Source organism: Pogonomyrmex barbatus, unplaced genomic scaffold (genome assembly GCF_055798465.1).
Source record: "Pogonomyrmex barbatus isolate J1 unplaced genomic scaffold, ASM5579846v1 scaffold11, whole genome shotgun sequence".
In the NCBI taxonomy this organism is placed as follows: domain Eukaryota; kingdom Metazoa; phylum Arthropoda; class Insecta; order Hymenoptera; family Formicidae; genus Pogonomyrmex; species Pogonomyrmex barbatus.
In genome coordinates, this window is record NW_028297107.1 from 8,020,662 (window position 1) to 8,039,226 (window position 18,565).

At 41.0% G+C, this 18,565-nt stretch overlaps 1 protein-coding gene and 1 pseudogene across 1 annotated transcript; one reads left to right on the forward strand and one right to left on the reverse strand.

Moving 5' to 3' along the window:
- The first annotated feature begins 7,564 nt into the window (after window positions 1–7,564).
- Window positions 7,565–8,993, forward strand: LOC148937794 (uncharacterized). Its single transcript, XM_089071208.1, has 3 exons — window positions 7,565–7,655; window positions 8,474–8,651; window positions 8,729–8,993. The coding sequence occupies exons 1-3, from the start codon at window positions 7,565–7,567 to the stop codon at window positions 8,991–8,993; spliced, it is 534 nt and encodes a 177-aa protein (XP_088927334.1).
- A 2,400-nt stretch (window positions 8,994–11,393) lies between these two features.
- LOC148937795 (uncharacterized) lies at window positions 11,394–12,664 on the reverse strand (annotated as a pseudogene).
- Window positions 12,665–18,565: the final 5,901 nt, after the last annotated feature.

The following is an 18,565-nucleotide window of genomic DNA, read 5'->3' on the forward strand; positions in this document are numbered from 1 at the left end:
TTTCGAGGAGACGACGGTTGGCGCCAAGGGTGTGTCTATTCAGGCCCTAGGCGGGACGGCATTCCATAGCGCTGCCGTTCTGTCTCGTCACGCTTGGCTATAGTTTTTGCGGCGGCAAATGCTTCGAACGGCTGGTAGAAATGTTCGGGTTTGAGTTGTAGACGAAGGGGGGTAGGTAGCCCCTCGCAGAAACACGAAACGATAAGTTCGTCGATTTCCCGGCACGTTGCGGGGTCTATAGTGCCGTGTGCTCGGCGCTCTCCGTCTCTTATCGAGACTCGGAGTTCCTTAACGCGGTCAATGTAGTCTAATATGTGTTCTCCCGACCGGAGGTACACGGTGGTCAGTTCTCCACGGTATTGCGCAACGCTTTTTATTGAGCCGAAGGCGCTATTGTCACGTCCCAGCGTCGAGAGTACCTCTAGTCATGTCTAATGTAAATTTTTCAAAAATTTTAATTATTTATGACTGACTGTATCAGGAGACAGCACAAACAAACCCTTCCTATACATTTAATAAAAGAATATACCGCTTAAAATTATTTAAAAGTTTATACAAAAATGGCCGCTCCTTATCACAACCTTATAGCGCTATTATAGCCTTAATGCTCCTAGTAAATTTTCCCTAGAACCTCACTAACAGAACATACTGAAATCACTTCTCCAGACTGTTGAGTAAAGTAATAAAGAAAATAGAGCTTAATATCGCATCCTTATCTAAACATTTCAACATTAACAACAAAATCTCAACAAATACTAAATAATGAATAAAAAACAAATGTAGGAAATATAACCTCGCCCACGTAATGCACGAAAACTATAATAAAACAATTATTGGTACATTGTAATATTTTTATTAACAATTAATAAACAAAATCATATAATTATATAAATAACAAAATACCAACTAATTTCTTTATATCGTCAAATATAACTTCAGAAACTAAGAAACCTTTGTATATCAAACCTTTCACTTTTGTTCCATTTTAATAATAAATATAAAAGTTAATAACAAAATTAATAACAATAGAATGGATATGAATAAGGAATAAAAGTCATAATGACAATATAACAAAATCCACGACAAAATATTTATTCAACAGTTCACTTGATACATATCCTTATTTCAAGGATAAATTTTGTTGATGTCCTTATATGGATATATTTTCCCTGTATAAATACATTTTCCATCGAAAATCCTTTCGAAAACATAAATATAGTTTGTGGTTACGATTCTTAATTCTCAAGATATAAACAAAATTAAGGGTATATGAAAGCACACACACAAACATGTATACATATATACGTACATTATACATTATATATTATACATTTCCTTATAAGATATAGTTTTCTTTATGAAATTATATAAACAACCCGGATAGAAACATATTTTATCTCAGAAAAGAAATTCTACGATTTAAATTTCGTTTAATAAAATTTATAAATAAATAAATTATTATATTAACAAATAATTATTATGAAAGATTTGGACAACACACAGGAAATCCTGCAACTTACCTCATTACACATACCTACCTAACTCGCACCGTTTAGAAGATATTTAAACAATTATAAACTTGCTTACATACACTTACCTCAAAAATCAGTACAGCAGGCAAATCTCCGTATATAAACCAGTTCAACTTCTAGAAACCTTCATCCTAGACTTATATTTATAATTGTTACTTCCCATTTTTCATTAACACTAATCCTATGGCTATGACAAAAATCTTGAATATTAATATGCATGGAAAACTACCCTAACGATTCAACCAATCGCAATCAGAGCCATTTTGTACCTGAAAACATTTAATAAATAATGTATTACAAATGTAAAAAGAGTTATACTGATATATTTTAGATATACTAATTATACGATGTAATCATTATTATTACAAAAATTGTAAAGTATATCTAAAACGATATTGCGATGATTAATATTTATTATAAAAGCGTAAATTCAAGCAAACTATATGTTTGTTAATTATAAGAAAGGAATTATTATAACGAAGTATAACTCTTTAAAAACAAAAATAGGTCGACCGAATAGTCATAAGTATGACTCATGGTCAGGTTGTAAGCAAAAATAAGCCAACGTTAAATGTCAAGGCCGCCATAATATTTTAGTATCACGAGTCATCGCTGACTCATGGTCAGTTTATAAGCGAAAGTAGGCCAATGTTAAATGTCAAGGGCGCCATAATATTTTAGTACCACGAGTCATCGCTGACTCATAGCAAATGTAGGCTAAGTCGACCAATAGAAAACTATGTCAAGAACAACTAGAAGGTCTTAAATGCATGCATCATAGCTGACTCATAATGAAAGTAGACTAACAATAGGCTTTATTCAGACCTGTAGAATCATAACATTGGAATTTAGGTCATCCCTACTTCCATGTTTGATAACATATAAATGATAACATATAAAAACCTCAAGCGACGATACCTTTGCGCATTTTCCCATTTCGCACTTACGATTCACACTTACGATTCGCACTCACGTTTCCACATCCACGGACACTTACATTTTTGCACTTGTACTTCCACTCGCATTCGCTAAATATATATATATATATATATATATATATATATATCATTTATAACAGTGAATAAATTCCGATTCAAATACCACAAGTGTGATATTATATTATTCCTTATTTCCAAAATCGAAAACTCTTTTCTGAAAATAAAAGTCATTTCGACATTCCTGTTACCTACTTCCTTCGCAGTACCTAATCCTGAGGTTTTACCCTCTTAACCGCATGAAAAAGAATCTCACAAATAACGTGTGAATGTAGCTGTCGAGGATCTGTTGATTTCGGCTCCGTCCGATCTACCAGGATTTCCCAGGACGTCACAGTACATTATTTATATATATAAATATTATAAATATATTTTACGTATTTGCACATTGCACTCTACCAACGTAGAACTTCGTTGGTCATCGTTTCGATTCTGATATTTTTATTGTATATATGATTAAAATAGTTAACAAAACGTACAACAGACATATTTACGAAAAGGACTATACTTTATTGTATTATTACACACACACAATTTATTACATAATTTATTCTTTTTTTTACTGTCGCACATCAAATTTATTTTCGATAAATTTATTTCTCGAAGTCGGTATAATGTAGGACCGATGCGAGGCGTATACACACACACACACACACACACACCATACACACACACACACACACACACACACACACACACACACACACACACACACATACACACACACACACACACACAACACACACACACACACACACACACATACACGACGCGCGCGCGTATCACACACAAACGAGGCACGTACATGTGCGCTCGGCGCTCGACACGTTTGATTGGCCGAAGAGAATAGAAATCATCCTACTCTTTCGCACCGATGCGCTGTGAGTAAAGAATAGGAATATTGTACTCTCTCGCGCTCTCGACGTGTATGAGAAGGAAATAGAAAATTATCGTACTCTTTCGCGCTCCATGCACCGGTCGTCGAGCGTCTTTGACATTACCTGGTCACTGCTCGTTATTGTTGATATATATAGTATGAATTAAAAAGAGTAAGCAGATATAAAAATAATGTATAAAAAAATTCAAAAATTGTTATATGCTTTACTTGTCATAATGACCTGTTATATAATTTTATAAAATTATAATAACTTAAGAGTCTAATAAATGAGTGAGAATAAATACGAAATTATTTTCTTATTACAATCTTATTATATGTATATATTACTCTTAGAAATGGAAAATTTATATTTCAGATAATTAATTATAAATTTAACAAGTTGCGCATATTTTTGCTTATATCAAACAAAAAGGAGACAGAAAGAAGAAATAATATAATTTGATTATTTCATTTATCATTTAATAAATGTCTTATCGAATTTGTAAGTAATTACTCAAAACTGTGAATTTCTTGAAGATTTTCGAAACATATATTATACATTTATACTGAGAAAATAATTTCATAGACATTCTTGTTACACAATTATAATTTTTATACATAAAATTATATACAATTATATATAACGATTTTCGTTTCTCTTCAGGCATTGTTAATGTCTGTTTATTCTTTTTAATTCTTTCGCTATACTACATTAGCAATAATGAACGATAATCAAAAGACGCTGGACTGTCGCATGGTGCATCCTGCGCGAAAGAGTACGATAATATTTCTTTTTCCTTCTGATACGCGTCACGAGCGCGAGAGAGTACAACAATATTCTTACTCTTTACTCACGATGCTTCCGTGCGAGAGAGTAGGATGATATTTCTATTCTCTTCGGCCAACCCAATGTTGCCGAGCGAGGAGTGCACATGTACGTGTTTCGTCTTTTGTGTGCGTGAACCCGCCGTGATATGATCAAAACAATTAGAATCGAGACAGAGCGTGACACGAAGTTACGTGCTCGGAAGAAAGCGCTCTTTTCATAACTATTTTATCCACAATTATATTCTTATAATTAGTGCCATGGTGAAAAGTATTTTGTCAATATCAGAAGCGTCTATGTGGATAGTACTGATAAAAATTATAATCAAAAACGTCTGTTCTGACGGTATTTGCAAAATAAAATGAATGCGCAGAAGCATCAGTTCTGCTAGTACTGGTTATTACAAATAAATTATCTGTCAATTATCTGTCTGAAACAATCAGAAAGACAAAAAAAAATTATTAATTGCATTCTCATAAGAATAAAGAAGTCCATTAGTAGTAAAGCTAGGCCGGTTCTAACCTTGGTCCTCCGAGGGGGGTGAACGGAGGGCGCGGGGAAGAGGGGAGGGGAAAGTCAGAGGCGGCGATCCTTTGAACTGAGCCGTGGGAGAGGTTGATAAGATAGTAGGATTCGGTGAAGGGGATATAAACAAGTGAATAAAAAAGTAGATAAACAAATAGATAAACAAGAAGATAAATACATAGATAAACAAATAGAAAATTGCTACTCGAAGGACATGACGTCACGGAGGGAAGGGGGAGGGGGGGTAGTGAAGAAAGACGAAACGAGGTGAGATAAACAAATAAGATAAGATAGCAAGGCGATATAAACAAAATGGGGCGACGAAGATCATATAAAAAAAATTGGACAGGACGCGTGGACATGATGTCAGGGGGGGGCGCCGCTGCCACCGCCGCCGCCACCGCCGTCGCGCCCGCCGCCGCCGCCACCGTCGCCGAGTAAAAAATAAATATCTCTCTTGTATACCTATTATCTCTTCCGTTGCGGTTCTCTCTCTCTCTCTCTCTCTCTCTCTCTTATGGCGAATGTTATTTTTCTAATTATTTTATGGTGGGGAAGAAAGAAATGAAAGAAATACATGTTTCTTGCATATTATATATGTTTATATTTTTAAACAACAATTGAATACATTTAAGTGTGAAATTTTTTTATTCACATTTTTCTTATACACTAAAAACTAAAGCTAACAGTTCGCAATCGACGAGTTGACGTCTATCGAATGTATCGCAATCGCATTCGGCACTTCCTCGGGATCTATTACAACAGACGCGATGTTGGAGAATCGCATATATGGTATCGATCGTATCGACGAATCTGACGAGTCGATCGAATGTCACATCGATACATTCGTCCAGATCAAACATACGGCGCAGGGTCGATTCGATCATCGTTACGCGTACGTTCAAAGATTCAAGACGTACGAGTGTAACATCGTTCATCTGGTAAATTCTGACGGTTAACGGTCCGACGCTTATAAAATTATCTTTGTAATCGTTTCGCAGCAATTTGTAGATATTCCATCGCTGCTCGTAGAGTCCCTTCCACGTTTTGAGAGACAGTATCAATTCCTGTCCCCGGTGATCTCCCAGAGCGATCTCCACGTAGCTCGGTGGACCAACGTTGATTCCAATTTCCAGAAATTTGTAGCCCGTGACCGTCAGAGTGTAACGTCTGCTCAGTAAGCGTACCGCGCGACGCTCCACCGAAATACTATGGAAATTAAATACATAATATTGCACAATATTGAAAAAAAGAGAAAAAAATAAAAAAAAATGCAGTTGAAACTTACGCGTTACATTCCTTCTTTTGTTTTTCGCCATTGTACAGTGCGCTGCTTCCTTTGGCGGAATACATTGCGTGTTGTTCGAATGATGAAGGAGCGGAATATTTTTTTTATCGTGTAAATCTTTTGATGGAGGAGGAGAACTGATCGCGTAAATTTTTGACATGGCAAACGTTAATCCCCCTCTCCTTCCTTCCCCTCCTTTTTTTAGGAATTTCATTGTTGTAATCAAACATGTAGCGACATGTTCGCAAAGGAGCACGATGACAAATTTTTTTCTAGGAAGAGCCCGCGAAAAGATAGCTCTTCGTAGAAATCGACGTACGTGTCGCGACGTGTCAAGAGATACTCCGGCTGCTATAAACAAATGGGGGAGACCTATGATGATGCTCCGACAAAGGGACAAAGAAATTATCGATGATATATAATGGGTCATGGGGTGTGTGCAGGATCACAGTAGATGGAAGTCTAATGTGAGAGAAAAAAAATAGTTGACGATGAAAATGGATAATGTGTTAAATATAGAAAATGTGTTTAATATGGATGAGGAAAACTTTGTGAATATAGTGGACGAAGTGTTTAGAAATGAAGAAAAAATGGAGATTGACAATATTGACAATATTGACATTGATATTGAAGATGAAGAGCATGCATGTCTGACGATAGCAATTACGTAAGTGATCAAAGTGATGATCTTACGGATTACGCAGAAAAAATTGTTACCCGTTCGCAACTCCTTGCGTTGAATAATAATAAAAAGTATTGTTCAATACAATTTTATTATTCAACGGGTGGTGCACTAACTCTATGTGCCGAATGCATGGTTCATCTGGCGGACACTGACATTGGAGTATTGTATGCCGTTAAGAAGCACGAGATAGATACTCTCAATGCGCTAAACAGCCGATTTTGCTCCAATTGTCAACAATCCGTCTGTGTGATAATGCCATGCAACATGTGCCCAATTTGCACAAATTGAAAAAAGACAACATTGTGAACGAGTCATATGCAAGTGCTCCGTGGAAGAGTGTGATGTGATATAAAAACAATATGGAAAGATCATTGAAAGAATTAACAAGTTCTCCGTTATGGGACTCAATCTCTCATCTACCAGTGAACGTGGCGGTGTATTTTATAAAGAGACACTATACCCCAACTCCCCATTTCCCGATTCGTCGTCCAAGAGTTAAGGGACGCTACAATTCGACTCTCTGTTTCTCCGTTCCTTCTGAGAGAGCGGAAATAATTCTGGAGGCGTGCACATATTATCATTATAGAGGATACGCATATAATATATTACTATCCCTCTCGCGGCAAAAAATAGCAGAGATAATTCCAAGAAGCGAGGATAATCATATATGGTTGTTCTATTCCCATCAATCTCCGAACATGTCGGAAATACAACGCTTTATATACTGGCTTCGAGTTAAAGCAGCTATAGAGAAAAGGAAAAAAGAAAGTAAAAAAAAATGTAAAATTGTTTTGATGAGACAGTACAACAATTTAAAAGAATCAAGATTTCGCAATATGGAATACCTAGAGCGAGTGGAACGCGAGCTGCTGGAGCAGTGCAGCCAAGTCGCTATCTTGATGGAGTGTTTCGTGTGGTTGCAACGATGTGAGGAGTGCATCGAACAACTCGAGGAACTTAGCCGTGTTAAACGTCCTCGACTCACCGTTGCAAATAGACAATCTGTGATGGCGAGGATCGCGCGACTCGCGGGTGCAAAAGTACAACTAGAAAGACGTTTCGTGCACGTTGATGGTGAGTACGCGAGTAGAGACACTGGATCTCTCGTTTGGCGTGAGATTGATTGGTGGCATTTGAAAGCCGTATATTGACAGATGCGATGATCAATGTGGACTATATCAAGCCGCGACAATTTTTAGAAGACGCTGGTGGTGTAATGTTCGAGCGAATGCGAGACATTGTACAAAGACAGATAGTGTGAAAGTGAACACTGCATTTAACGGCGAGTTTGTGACGGGCGATAAACACGCGAACAAAAGTATAAACACTAAAAATAGTGAACTCTTTCGAGTGTCAAATTTGGACGAGTAATACATTATCGAACGTTGGCGTCGCTCGAAAAATTCCAAGAACGCGACAGTGGATGGGCGTTGTGGCGAATTCTAAATTTGACTGTAAACGTGAACAAATATAATCCAATGTACGCGGGATGTTACTTCGAATTACCGCGAGAAATTATGTTAAAGCGAGTGGTGATCAATGTACGATCCAAGGACAACGCGTGTTTCGCGTGATCGGTGATCGCGACTCTGCATCCGGCTGAAAGGCATACGGATCGGAAATTGTCGTATCCGCATTATACGACAGTGTTAAATTTGCAAGACATTACGTTTCCGATGACGTTAGATCAAATAAAGAAGTTTGAACGAATCAATGACATCTCCATTAACGTTTACGGCTTCGAGGGAAAAAAGGAGATTCTCCTGATACGGTTGACATCAAGGAAGATGGAGAAGCACGCAAATCTATTGTATGTGCAGGATCCGCGCGACGACAACGCGGGGCACTTCGCATCAAAGATCTGTCCCGTCTTGTGAGCTCGCAACTGAGTAAAAAAGAACACAAAAAATACTTTTACGACCGGTATGTATTTCAACAAATTTTATTATTTCTCTTATAAAAAAAATTGTTTATTAAAAAATCATATTTTCTGTTTGCAGATGCCTACATTACTTCAGTTCGTCTGAAAAATTGCAGTCACATACAACGGACTGCGAAAAGATGAACAATTGCACCATCCGACTGCCGAGCGAGGACGACAAGTGGCTCGAGTTCAAGAACTACACGAATAAGGAACGATTTCCATTCATCGTTTACGCGGACTTGGAGTGCGTACTACGGCGAACGGAACCGGCAGAGAAGGAAGATGCATCGTACACTTATCAGCAGCACGAGGTATTTAGCATCGGATACTACGTACGATGACGCGTTATCGGTATATCGATTTCGTCGCGGCGAAAACTGCATTGCGTGGTTCATTCGGCAACTCAAAGACTTGGCATATCAAGTAAAAATTCTGTTATCCGCGAATGTCCCCATGGAAACATTGTCGAGAGAGCAGTGGGAGGCATATCGTAGCGTGACGCGTTGTCATATTTGTGAAAAACCATTTGCGTCGGACGACACGCGGGTACGCGATCATTGCCGGATCTTACCGGTCGTTACCATGATCCCGCGCACTCAAATTGTAATTTAAATTATAAAGATCCATATTGAATTCCCATAGTATTTCACAACTTATCCGGTTATGACGCGCATTTTATCATCACGGAAAAAACTGTGGCGTTCGAAGGCAGGATCGACGTGCTGCCGATAACAAAAGAAAAATATATTTCGTTTACAAAACATGTTCAAGATATCACCGAGAGATCAGATTCACGAAATTGCATACGCCTGTGGTTCATAGATTCGTATAAATTTTTAAATACCAGGCTCGATAAATTGGCATCTTTTCTAACGAAAGAAAAATTAAAAATTTTACCTTCCGAATTTTCCACGGTATCAAACGAAGATTTTGACTTGTTGACGCGCAAAGGTGTCTTTCTGTACGAATACGTGGATAACGCGGACAAGTTGCAGGACACGCGCCTACCACCGCGCGAATCATTCTATAGTTTGTTGACCGGTGATACGGTGTCGGAGAACGATTACGCGCACGCCGCGAACGTTTGGCAGCGGTTCTCCGAACGCTCGGCGAATATAGCGATCTATATCTCAAGACCGATGTCTTGTTATTGGCCGACGTTTTTGAAAATTTCCGCGAAAGTTGCGTCGCGAGTTATGGACTCGATTTCGCGCATTACTACACATTGCCAGGTTTCACGTGGGACGCCATGCTGAAACATACGCGAATAAAATTTGAGTTGCTCACCAACATCGATATGGTTATGTTTATCGAGCGCGGTATACGCGGCGGTCTCAGTCAATGTTCCGACAGATACGCGCAGGTCAATAACAAGTACATGCGTTCGTACGACCCGTCGAAATCGTCGTCATACCTTATGTACGTTATTTATTATTTACGTCATACCTTTGACGTAAATAATCTGTACGGATGGGCGATGTGTCACCGCAATCGCTGCCCTATGCCAAATTCGATGGATGGAAGACATTGAGAACTTTGACGCGAGCGCGATCGCTCCGGATTCGCCTACGGATTATATTCTCAAGGTCGATCTCGAGTATCCGTATCATCTACACGATCGACACACTGATCTACCTGTCTGTCCGACGCGCGCTAAACCATCCGGCACGCGGCAAATAAACTTCTCGCGACGTTATACGATAAGAAGCGGTACGTCATCCATTATCGCAACCTGCAGCAATATACGCGCCATGGTCTTCGTATCGCAAAGATACATCACATACTACAATTTGCTCAATCCGCCTAGCTCCGCGATTACATCGAACTCAATACACACTTTAGAACGTGTGCGAAAAATGATTTCGAAAAAAATTTGTACAAATTGATGAACAACGCGGTATTCGGTAAAACAATGGAAAATGTGCGCAATCATCGACGTCGACGTTAAATTTTTGACCAAATGGGACGGATGGTATGGCATGGAAGCAATGATCGCGAAACCAAATTTCCAGCTGCAGCGTCTTTGCGGAAAACTTAATCGCCGTCGAACTGCGTAAACTCGAGGTGAAATTCGACAAACCGATTTACATGGTATGTGTACGTATTACGTGGGTATGTGTATACTCGACATATCGAAAATCTGCTAATACGAATTTCACCACGAATACATGTCACCACTGTATCGCGAGAAATGTAAGATCATGTACGCCGACGGACAGTCTTGTATATCACATCTAGTGCGACGATGTGTACGAGACGATGAAACGCGATATCGCTAGATTCGATACGAGCGATTATTCGCCGGGCAACACGTACGGGATGCCTCTCGTGAATAAAAAAGTACCCGGTCTAATAAAGGATGAGAATAACGGTGCGATAATGACAGAATTCGTCGGACTCAGAGTGAAGATGTACGCGGTGAGGGTGGACGGCAGAAAAGACATTAAAAAGGCGAAAGGTGTAAAGAATAACGTCGTAACGCGAACAATAACGTTCGACGATTACACGCGGTGCTTGAATGAAGATATCGAAATGACTCGTCGCCAGTCGTGTATAACATGTTACACCAAGTATATACGGTGTCCGAATCGAAAATTGCTCTGAGTCCGTATGACGATAAACGATACATCGTACCAGATTCGACGGAGACGTTACCGTGGGGACTTGGCGGATTCCATTGTAATATACATGTATATACAATCTACATATATTTTATATATTTCTATATGTAATTTATATGTATACATATATGCACATATGTATGTATGTATTATATATCTATGTACGTATGTATGAACGTATGTATTCTTGTAGCTTTATATGATACTGTTATATATGTAGTACAGATGTATGTATTTTTTGCAGTTTTTATATGTAGTTTTACAATAAAATTTAGCTGTTCAAATTTTATTTTATATAATATATAAAATTTATAATAGACCTAGACCAAGATCCTGCTTGCTAAGGAATTAACTTTAATTCTCTCTTTGATTTATTTAATGTATACTCGGCTTAATATATATATTGTTTATAATACATGTAGTTTTATATGTGTTTTCGTAATTTGCATACATGTATAGTTTAAAAAAATGTAATGGAAGAAAAAAATAATGAAAACTCTTTGTATACATGTATACAGTGTATTAATTTTTTTAATACATTGTAAAATAAAAAAAAATGAATTAAATCACACTGTTTTTGTTTATCCATGAGTTATGCGATCTATCGAATCCCAACCACTTGACGTAAACCTTGTCTCCCTTCCTGCGTAGTACTTTCTCCACGAGATACACGTCCGGATGAGTCGCGCGATTCGCAATTCGTGCTCACAGAACGCGCCCGTGATCGATTTTCCGCGATAGTCCTCGAGCAGATAAGTTACGGGATTATGCTGCACTTTAATGATCTTAAACACGTCGGTGGTCTAATTTGGCGTGTAACCTTTTTCGAAAACTGTCTTGTACTTGCTCACGCGTACCGATTCGCCTACTTTGAATTTTGCTGGACCTGCGATCTTTATCGCGCTGTATACCGTATCCAAGAGTCTTTTGGCGATCGCAGGAGTTACGTCAGCGGGTCGCATGCCAATAGTGCGATGCTTGCGCGCGTTGTAATCTGACACGAGACGCGGTAGCGCGTCGACCCACTTGTAAGTGCGTAAACATCTTCCACATGTCGTTCTTAAGCGTGCGATTGAATCGCTCGACGATCGATGCCTTCAACACCGTATACGTGGAATAATGATTAACGTTGTGTTTTTTCAAGAGTTTTTGCACATCGGCATTGTAAAATTCCTTTCCCATATCCGTTTGCAAGTTTCTCGGGCATCTTCCGCTCTCTCGCATTATCTTAGCGATAGCGTTAGCCGTCTCGCTTCCGACCTTGCTCTTGAGCGGTACGGCCCAGGCATACTTGTTCAACACATCGATGACGGTAAGTATGTAATGATGACCTCTATTGAACTTCGAATACGGACGCATCTCGACGATGTCAGCCTGCCACAGATCGTCGTATTCCCGAATTATGACACGTCTTCGCGGAAAATTTCTCCTCGCCGGAGGGTGCAATTCCTCAACGAATCGTCGCCTCTCGGAGCTAACATTTTTTTCACGTCCATCGGATCGCATGTTTCGACGATGTTTAATAGTAAATAAGATATACAATTTAAAATTGTTTTTTTCCTCACTGACGTTAATCGACTGGTTCGTTTCGTCGATACGCGATTAATTTATAATAATGCCGGCTTCGCGAAGTTCCTCGATGATCGACAGAATCTCGTTGTCGTGAGCGTTGTTACCAGATGCGAAGCGTCGAACAATCGGAGTCGATCCACCAGTTCGTTGGGATCGTCCCAATGCACGTAATCGATCTTGTTGTCGTTTAATTTCATGGCGGTTGGTATATTGCTCACGCCTGCACCCCTTTTACCGCTACTTCCATATGTAGATATGAGCGGAGCGATGATGTTAATATACTTGGATCCCCTATTGCCCTTGATGGGATTATGGGCGCTGTGACCACTATGAGCATTTGTTGTTAACAATATACTTTTATACGTTTGTTTGTCATCCTCGGTAAAAATCGCGTCATCGGGAAGTCTCTTGAAGATCAATTCGTACAATCCTGGTGTACCATTGTATCTCACATTGTCTATGATTATGGAGTCATTTTTATCAACGTCAAATTTCTTGTCACCAAGCATCGCACCACTGTTTTTATCGAAATAAACACCGTATACGCGATCAAATGTATCGTTTTTTCCATTATCATCGAGGAGAGGGCTTACGTACTTTTGCCCCAATAGTCCCAACTGATTATGCAACGCTTCTCGACCTTGTTGCGTTTGCAAAGTCCGTTTGATGATTGTTTCGAATGACGGTTCACTGACGTCTTTGAAAACATCTTCCTTTTGCAGGAACAGTGGTGATTCTATCGGTGGGTCTTTCGATGGTTGTATCGGTGTAGACTCGAACACGAGTGAATCTGACGCGGCTTTCAATTCTTTCGTTGTACGTCGTTTTTTAGACTGCGGCGTTAATTTCAACTATCCAACATCCGTCCAATATGAATCCTTGTCAGTAGTAGTAATATCGTTGTCATAATCGCTGTCTTTACGTTTTTGTTTTTTCTTAATACCGAGATCCTTTGCTTCTTTTTCAATCGATTGAGATTCCTCGGTTTTTTCAACAATCTATTTTAGAGGTTCGACGATGGGCTTGAAGCGTCTCTCCAACGCTGTATTTTCAGCTATTTTACCAATTTTCAAAACGCGATATTCTTTGCGAATCGAATCGCTCGTTTTCGCAATCTGCTTCGCTATTTTCTCGCGATCTTTAGTATTATCCATGTTGCCTGCTTGACGTATCGACATCGATTAACCACGTTACGGTACCGTGAACGTATTAAATTCCTTTCTGTATCGCCCATTGATAAGCGGACTGTCCTTATCTATCACTAGAAATCCATACTCGCGCTGCCAACAATCGCGGCATAACGCACAGAATTCATCGTATGACATGTCGGTATTCACATGATCATTGTAAACATGTTTCAAGTTGGTACCATCCTGTTTGAACAGAATCAGCAGGTTCGCATTGTCGCGTATCAGATGTTTAGGTATCCTCGCGTACGTCTGACAGAGATAGAAGCAATCGACGTTCGAGTGGCGGCCCATCGAAAAGTATTCTCTCACAGCATCTTGCTTATCGCAACGTCGTCGAAGACGAAGATCGAATTGGGACAAGCCTCGCTCGGTGGAATGACGTCACTGTTGTTGGAGAATGTAAAGTAGCCGATTTCTTCTTCTATCGATGTTAGTAAATTTTCCAAGTATTGATATTTCGATTGTTGCAGCGATTTCGAATACGTACACGTTCTCGAAACGTACACCATGCGGACTCTCGAGCAAGCTTATGAGAACGTTGGTTTTACCGCAATTCGACGGCCCGCAAATGATGGCGCGTATAGTACTCGGTAACATTTCACTGTGCTTGCGCTCTGTCGCGATGTCTCCCATCTTTCGCGCTTTCTCGTTGCAGTTCGCGACGCGTATCGTCAGCGGCTGCCGTATAAATTTCATGTTCGCACTGCGTTATCTAGGCTTCGATCGAACGCCTATTTATAGGCGCGCGAAATCGCAAATCGCTCAGTAACAAAAATGTATCTCACGCTGTTGCATACCTCCGATATTCGGGATTTGAGCGCTGAGCAGTTGCAATATATACCGAAGGTCGTACTGTTACGCGTGTGCAGTAATTATATCGATCACGTATGGGACAAGCTTCCGGAGTATATAAAGGCGGATTTGGAGGTTCAAACCTATCGTTGCTGCGTCGAACATTATAATCAATCGTGGCATAGAGATCATATAGACGGTCCTGCACTAAAGATAAAGGATTGTGGCCTATGCCAGCAGCAGCATCAAACGAAGGCTACATTGGAGGTCTGCTCAATCGAGCGATAAACGCGCTTCCTTTCGAACTACATCCCCGGCTATCAGTTTTGCGGTACTCGGCTGAAAAAGCGATTAGTCAGAGGTGAAACGGACATAAATCCATTGAACACGACATTGCGTATTCTCAGAGCAACGATCTCACCGACAGACACGCGGCGGACAAGGTAAAGCCTCGCCGATAAAGCCTTAGGACGCGTCATCGCGAGAGATTCGGCTCTGAGCGAGAAAGCTGCAGCTACAGCCGTTTGGGCAGCGATGAAAGCCAAGACCAAGATCGGCATGGGTATGAAGGCGAAGAAAAAAACTGGCAAAAAAAAGAAACGAATACTTCCAACGGCGAAACGAGGTGGTGTGTTATCGATTTTGCCAATTTTGGGCGCTCTCGGGTCCTTAATCGGCGGAGCGGCCAGCGTGGCGAAAGCGGTAAACGACAGGAAAGTCGCGCAACGTCAACTCGAGGAACTGCAACGTCGCACAATGGAAACGCGCAGACAGGGACTGTATCTCGCTCCGTATAAATACGGACGAGGACTGTATCTCGCCCCGTACAAAGACGGACGAGGCGTAACAGCGAAAAAAAGAAAAAAAGAAAAAAAACGCCAAAGAGACAATAAAAATACCTACGGGTATAACCACCAACGTACAATTGGACCAGCTGGCGAAGCATATGCGCGTACTTTAGAGGTGTTTTCATGCGTGACGCATTACCGATGAACGGCGCGCGTCAAAACGAAAATGGTATCGTAAATCTGGACGACACGACGGGTCCCGGTACTCATTGGGTAGCGTACGCAAAGAGAAACAATCGCGTTGTGTACTTTGACAGTTTTGGTAATCTTCGACCGCCCAAGGAACTGATACGATATTTCGGAGATGATGCTACGATAGAGTACAATCGAACGTCCTATCAGACGTACGATCAGAGCGTCTGCGGACAGCTTGTGGTTGTGGTTGTGCTTGTGGTTTCTTCTCCAAAACGGTCGACGCGCGTGAATTTATAAAGTCCGACAAAATGTCGCGGCGTCTCAGTATTCGTCGAACGCTTTTTTCAACATGTCGCTGAGGGAAGAGCAGCGTTCTCGCAACAAATTATTCTTCAGCCATAGATTTGAGCGACGATGGCTACGAGCTTGGTCTAACAATTTTGGAAACTTATCACACAATACCGAATGTAAACGCTTCGAACAATACATTTTATTTTGGCAAAGACGACGCAGAAATTACGATTCCCGAGGGGTCGTATGAACTGCATGCCATAAATGAATTTTTGAAACGTGAGATTTTACGGAAACGTCCGCGACGCGACGCGCCCGAGGGTAACGCTGGTGACACCGCGCGCGGCGATGACGAGATTGGAGAATACCCGATAGTGCTCCGCGCAAATTACAATACGATGAGGTGTGAGATTAAATGTGCTTACAGAATAAACTTTAACAAGCCTCGTAACATTGGATCGCTGCTGGGTTTCTCGAGGCGTATACTGCAACCACGAAGGTGGCACGAGTCGGACGTGTCGATCAACATAATGAACGTAAACATTATCCGTGTAGAGTGCAACGTGACCGCGGGCGCATACAGCAACGACAAAAGTGTGCACACGATACACGAATTTTCACCGAGCGTGCCGCCAGGATATAAGATATCGGAAAGGCCGATGCAGATCATTTACCTGCCAGTCATCGTACGGAGCATTACGGAGCTAACGATACGCATTGTTGACCAGAACGGACGATTGCTCGATTTCAGAGGAGAAGAGATCACCGTCAGATTGCACGTACGACGGCGACAGCGATAACGTGAGCGTGACATTTGAGATGCTCGTGTTGAACGAAGCGAAGCATACACAGAGAGATAACGCATCTTTTACAAAGAAAACACCGATCGACTCGCTCATCCGGCTGTATCAAGAAGAGGAAGAAACTTAACGCGTCGAACGTTAAATTTTTACAAGCTTTAGGATTCGCGGTGCGCAACTTGTGAAATGACTGATATCCTAAACATCGACAACGAGTCAATCATTGACGATCGCATCGTCAAGATTGAGACTCATGCGTACAACCCGTTCGAGTACAGCGATGAGATAAGAATACCCATACAGCAACAGGATCTGTACACATTGCCGTACAAAAGCTTTCTATATATCGAGGGAAAACTAACGAAGAACAGAGTTGTCGAAGGATCTGATGTGGTGTTGGGAAATAATTTTGTCGCGTTCCTGTTCGATAAGATTCGATACGAACTTGATGGTGTGGAGATTGATCGTAACAGAAACGTGGGCATAACCAGCACGCTCAAACATTACGTAACGACATCATCCGACAGAAGCGTGATTCTGAGGAATGCCGGTTGGGATGCGCATACTTACGCGGATGGATATTTTAACTTTTGCGTACCTCTCTACGCACTGTTGGGATTCTGCGAGGATTACAGACGCGTGATAATCAACGCTCGTCACGAGTTGATCTTGATACGATCGCGTAACGACAACAATTGCCTGATGGGAAATTCGACGTTGGATCCCGTGGTCGACTTATTCAAGATAGAATAGCGAATGCCACACGTGTTATTGAGCGAGATAAAAAAACTATCGATGCTGCGCACTTTGGATAGCGGACGATACTTGAGCATGGCTTTTCGCTCGTGGGATCTGTACGAGTTTCCGCTGTTACAGCGTACAACCAAGCATTCGTGGGCCATCAAGACCGCTACTCAGCTCGAGAAGCCGCGATACGTCATCTTCGCTCTGCAAGCAGGTCGCAAAAATGTCATGGCTGAGGACACGAGCCGATTCGACGGCTGCAACTTAATCAACGTGAAACTCTATCTGAACTCGGAATGTTATCTGTACGACGATATGAATCTTGATTTCGACAAAAACAGATAGTCCGTGTTGTATGAAACGTACGCGCATTTCTGCAAGGGTTACTACGGATACGAATATCTCGAGCCGAGTCTCACCGTCACGTCTTTTCTACATAACGGTCCATTCGTAATCATCGATTGTTCTCGACAAAACGAATCAATCAAGAGCGCAACCGTGGACGTGAGATTGGAATTTGAGACTAAGGAGAACGTATCGATGAATACCACCGCATACTGTCTTATTATACACGATCGCGTGGTTCACTACAATCCGTTGACAAATGTTGTACGCAAGATCACCTAAGAGCATCGCTGGCACATGAGAGAGAAAGATAATAAAATCTACGATACATCGAAATCGACCGCAGTCTCCAAAAATTGCTCGTCATGGTCATGCCAATGTTTGTAGACCTGCAAGGTTTTTTCGTTGGAGGACAGTTTGTTGTAAAGGAGTTTACCACTCTCAGAAAACGGACCGTTCTCTTTCACTACATTTTCGCAAACCCTATACCATGGCATTTCCTCGCAAGTGCCGACAAGTCTCGCGCACGCTGGGTGATACGTCATCATCATAGACTGCGATGGGACGACGGAACG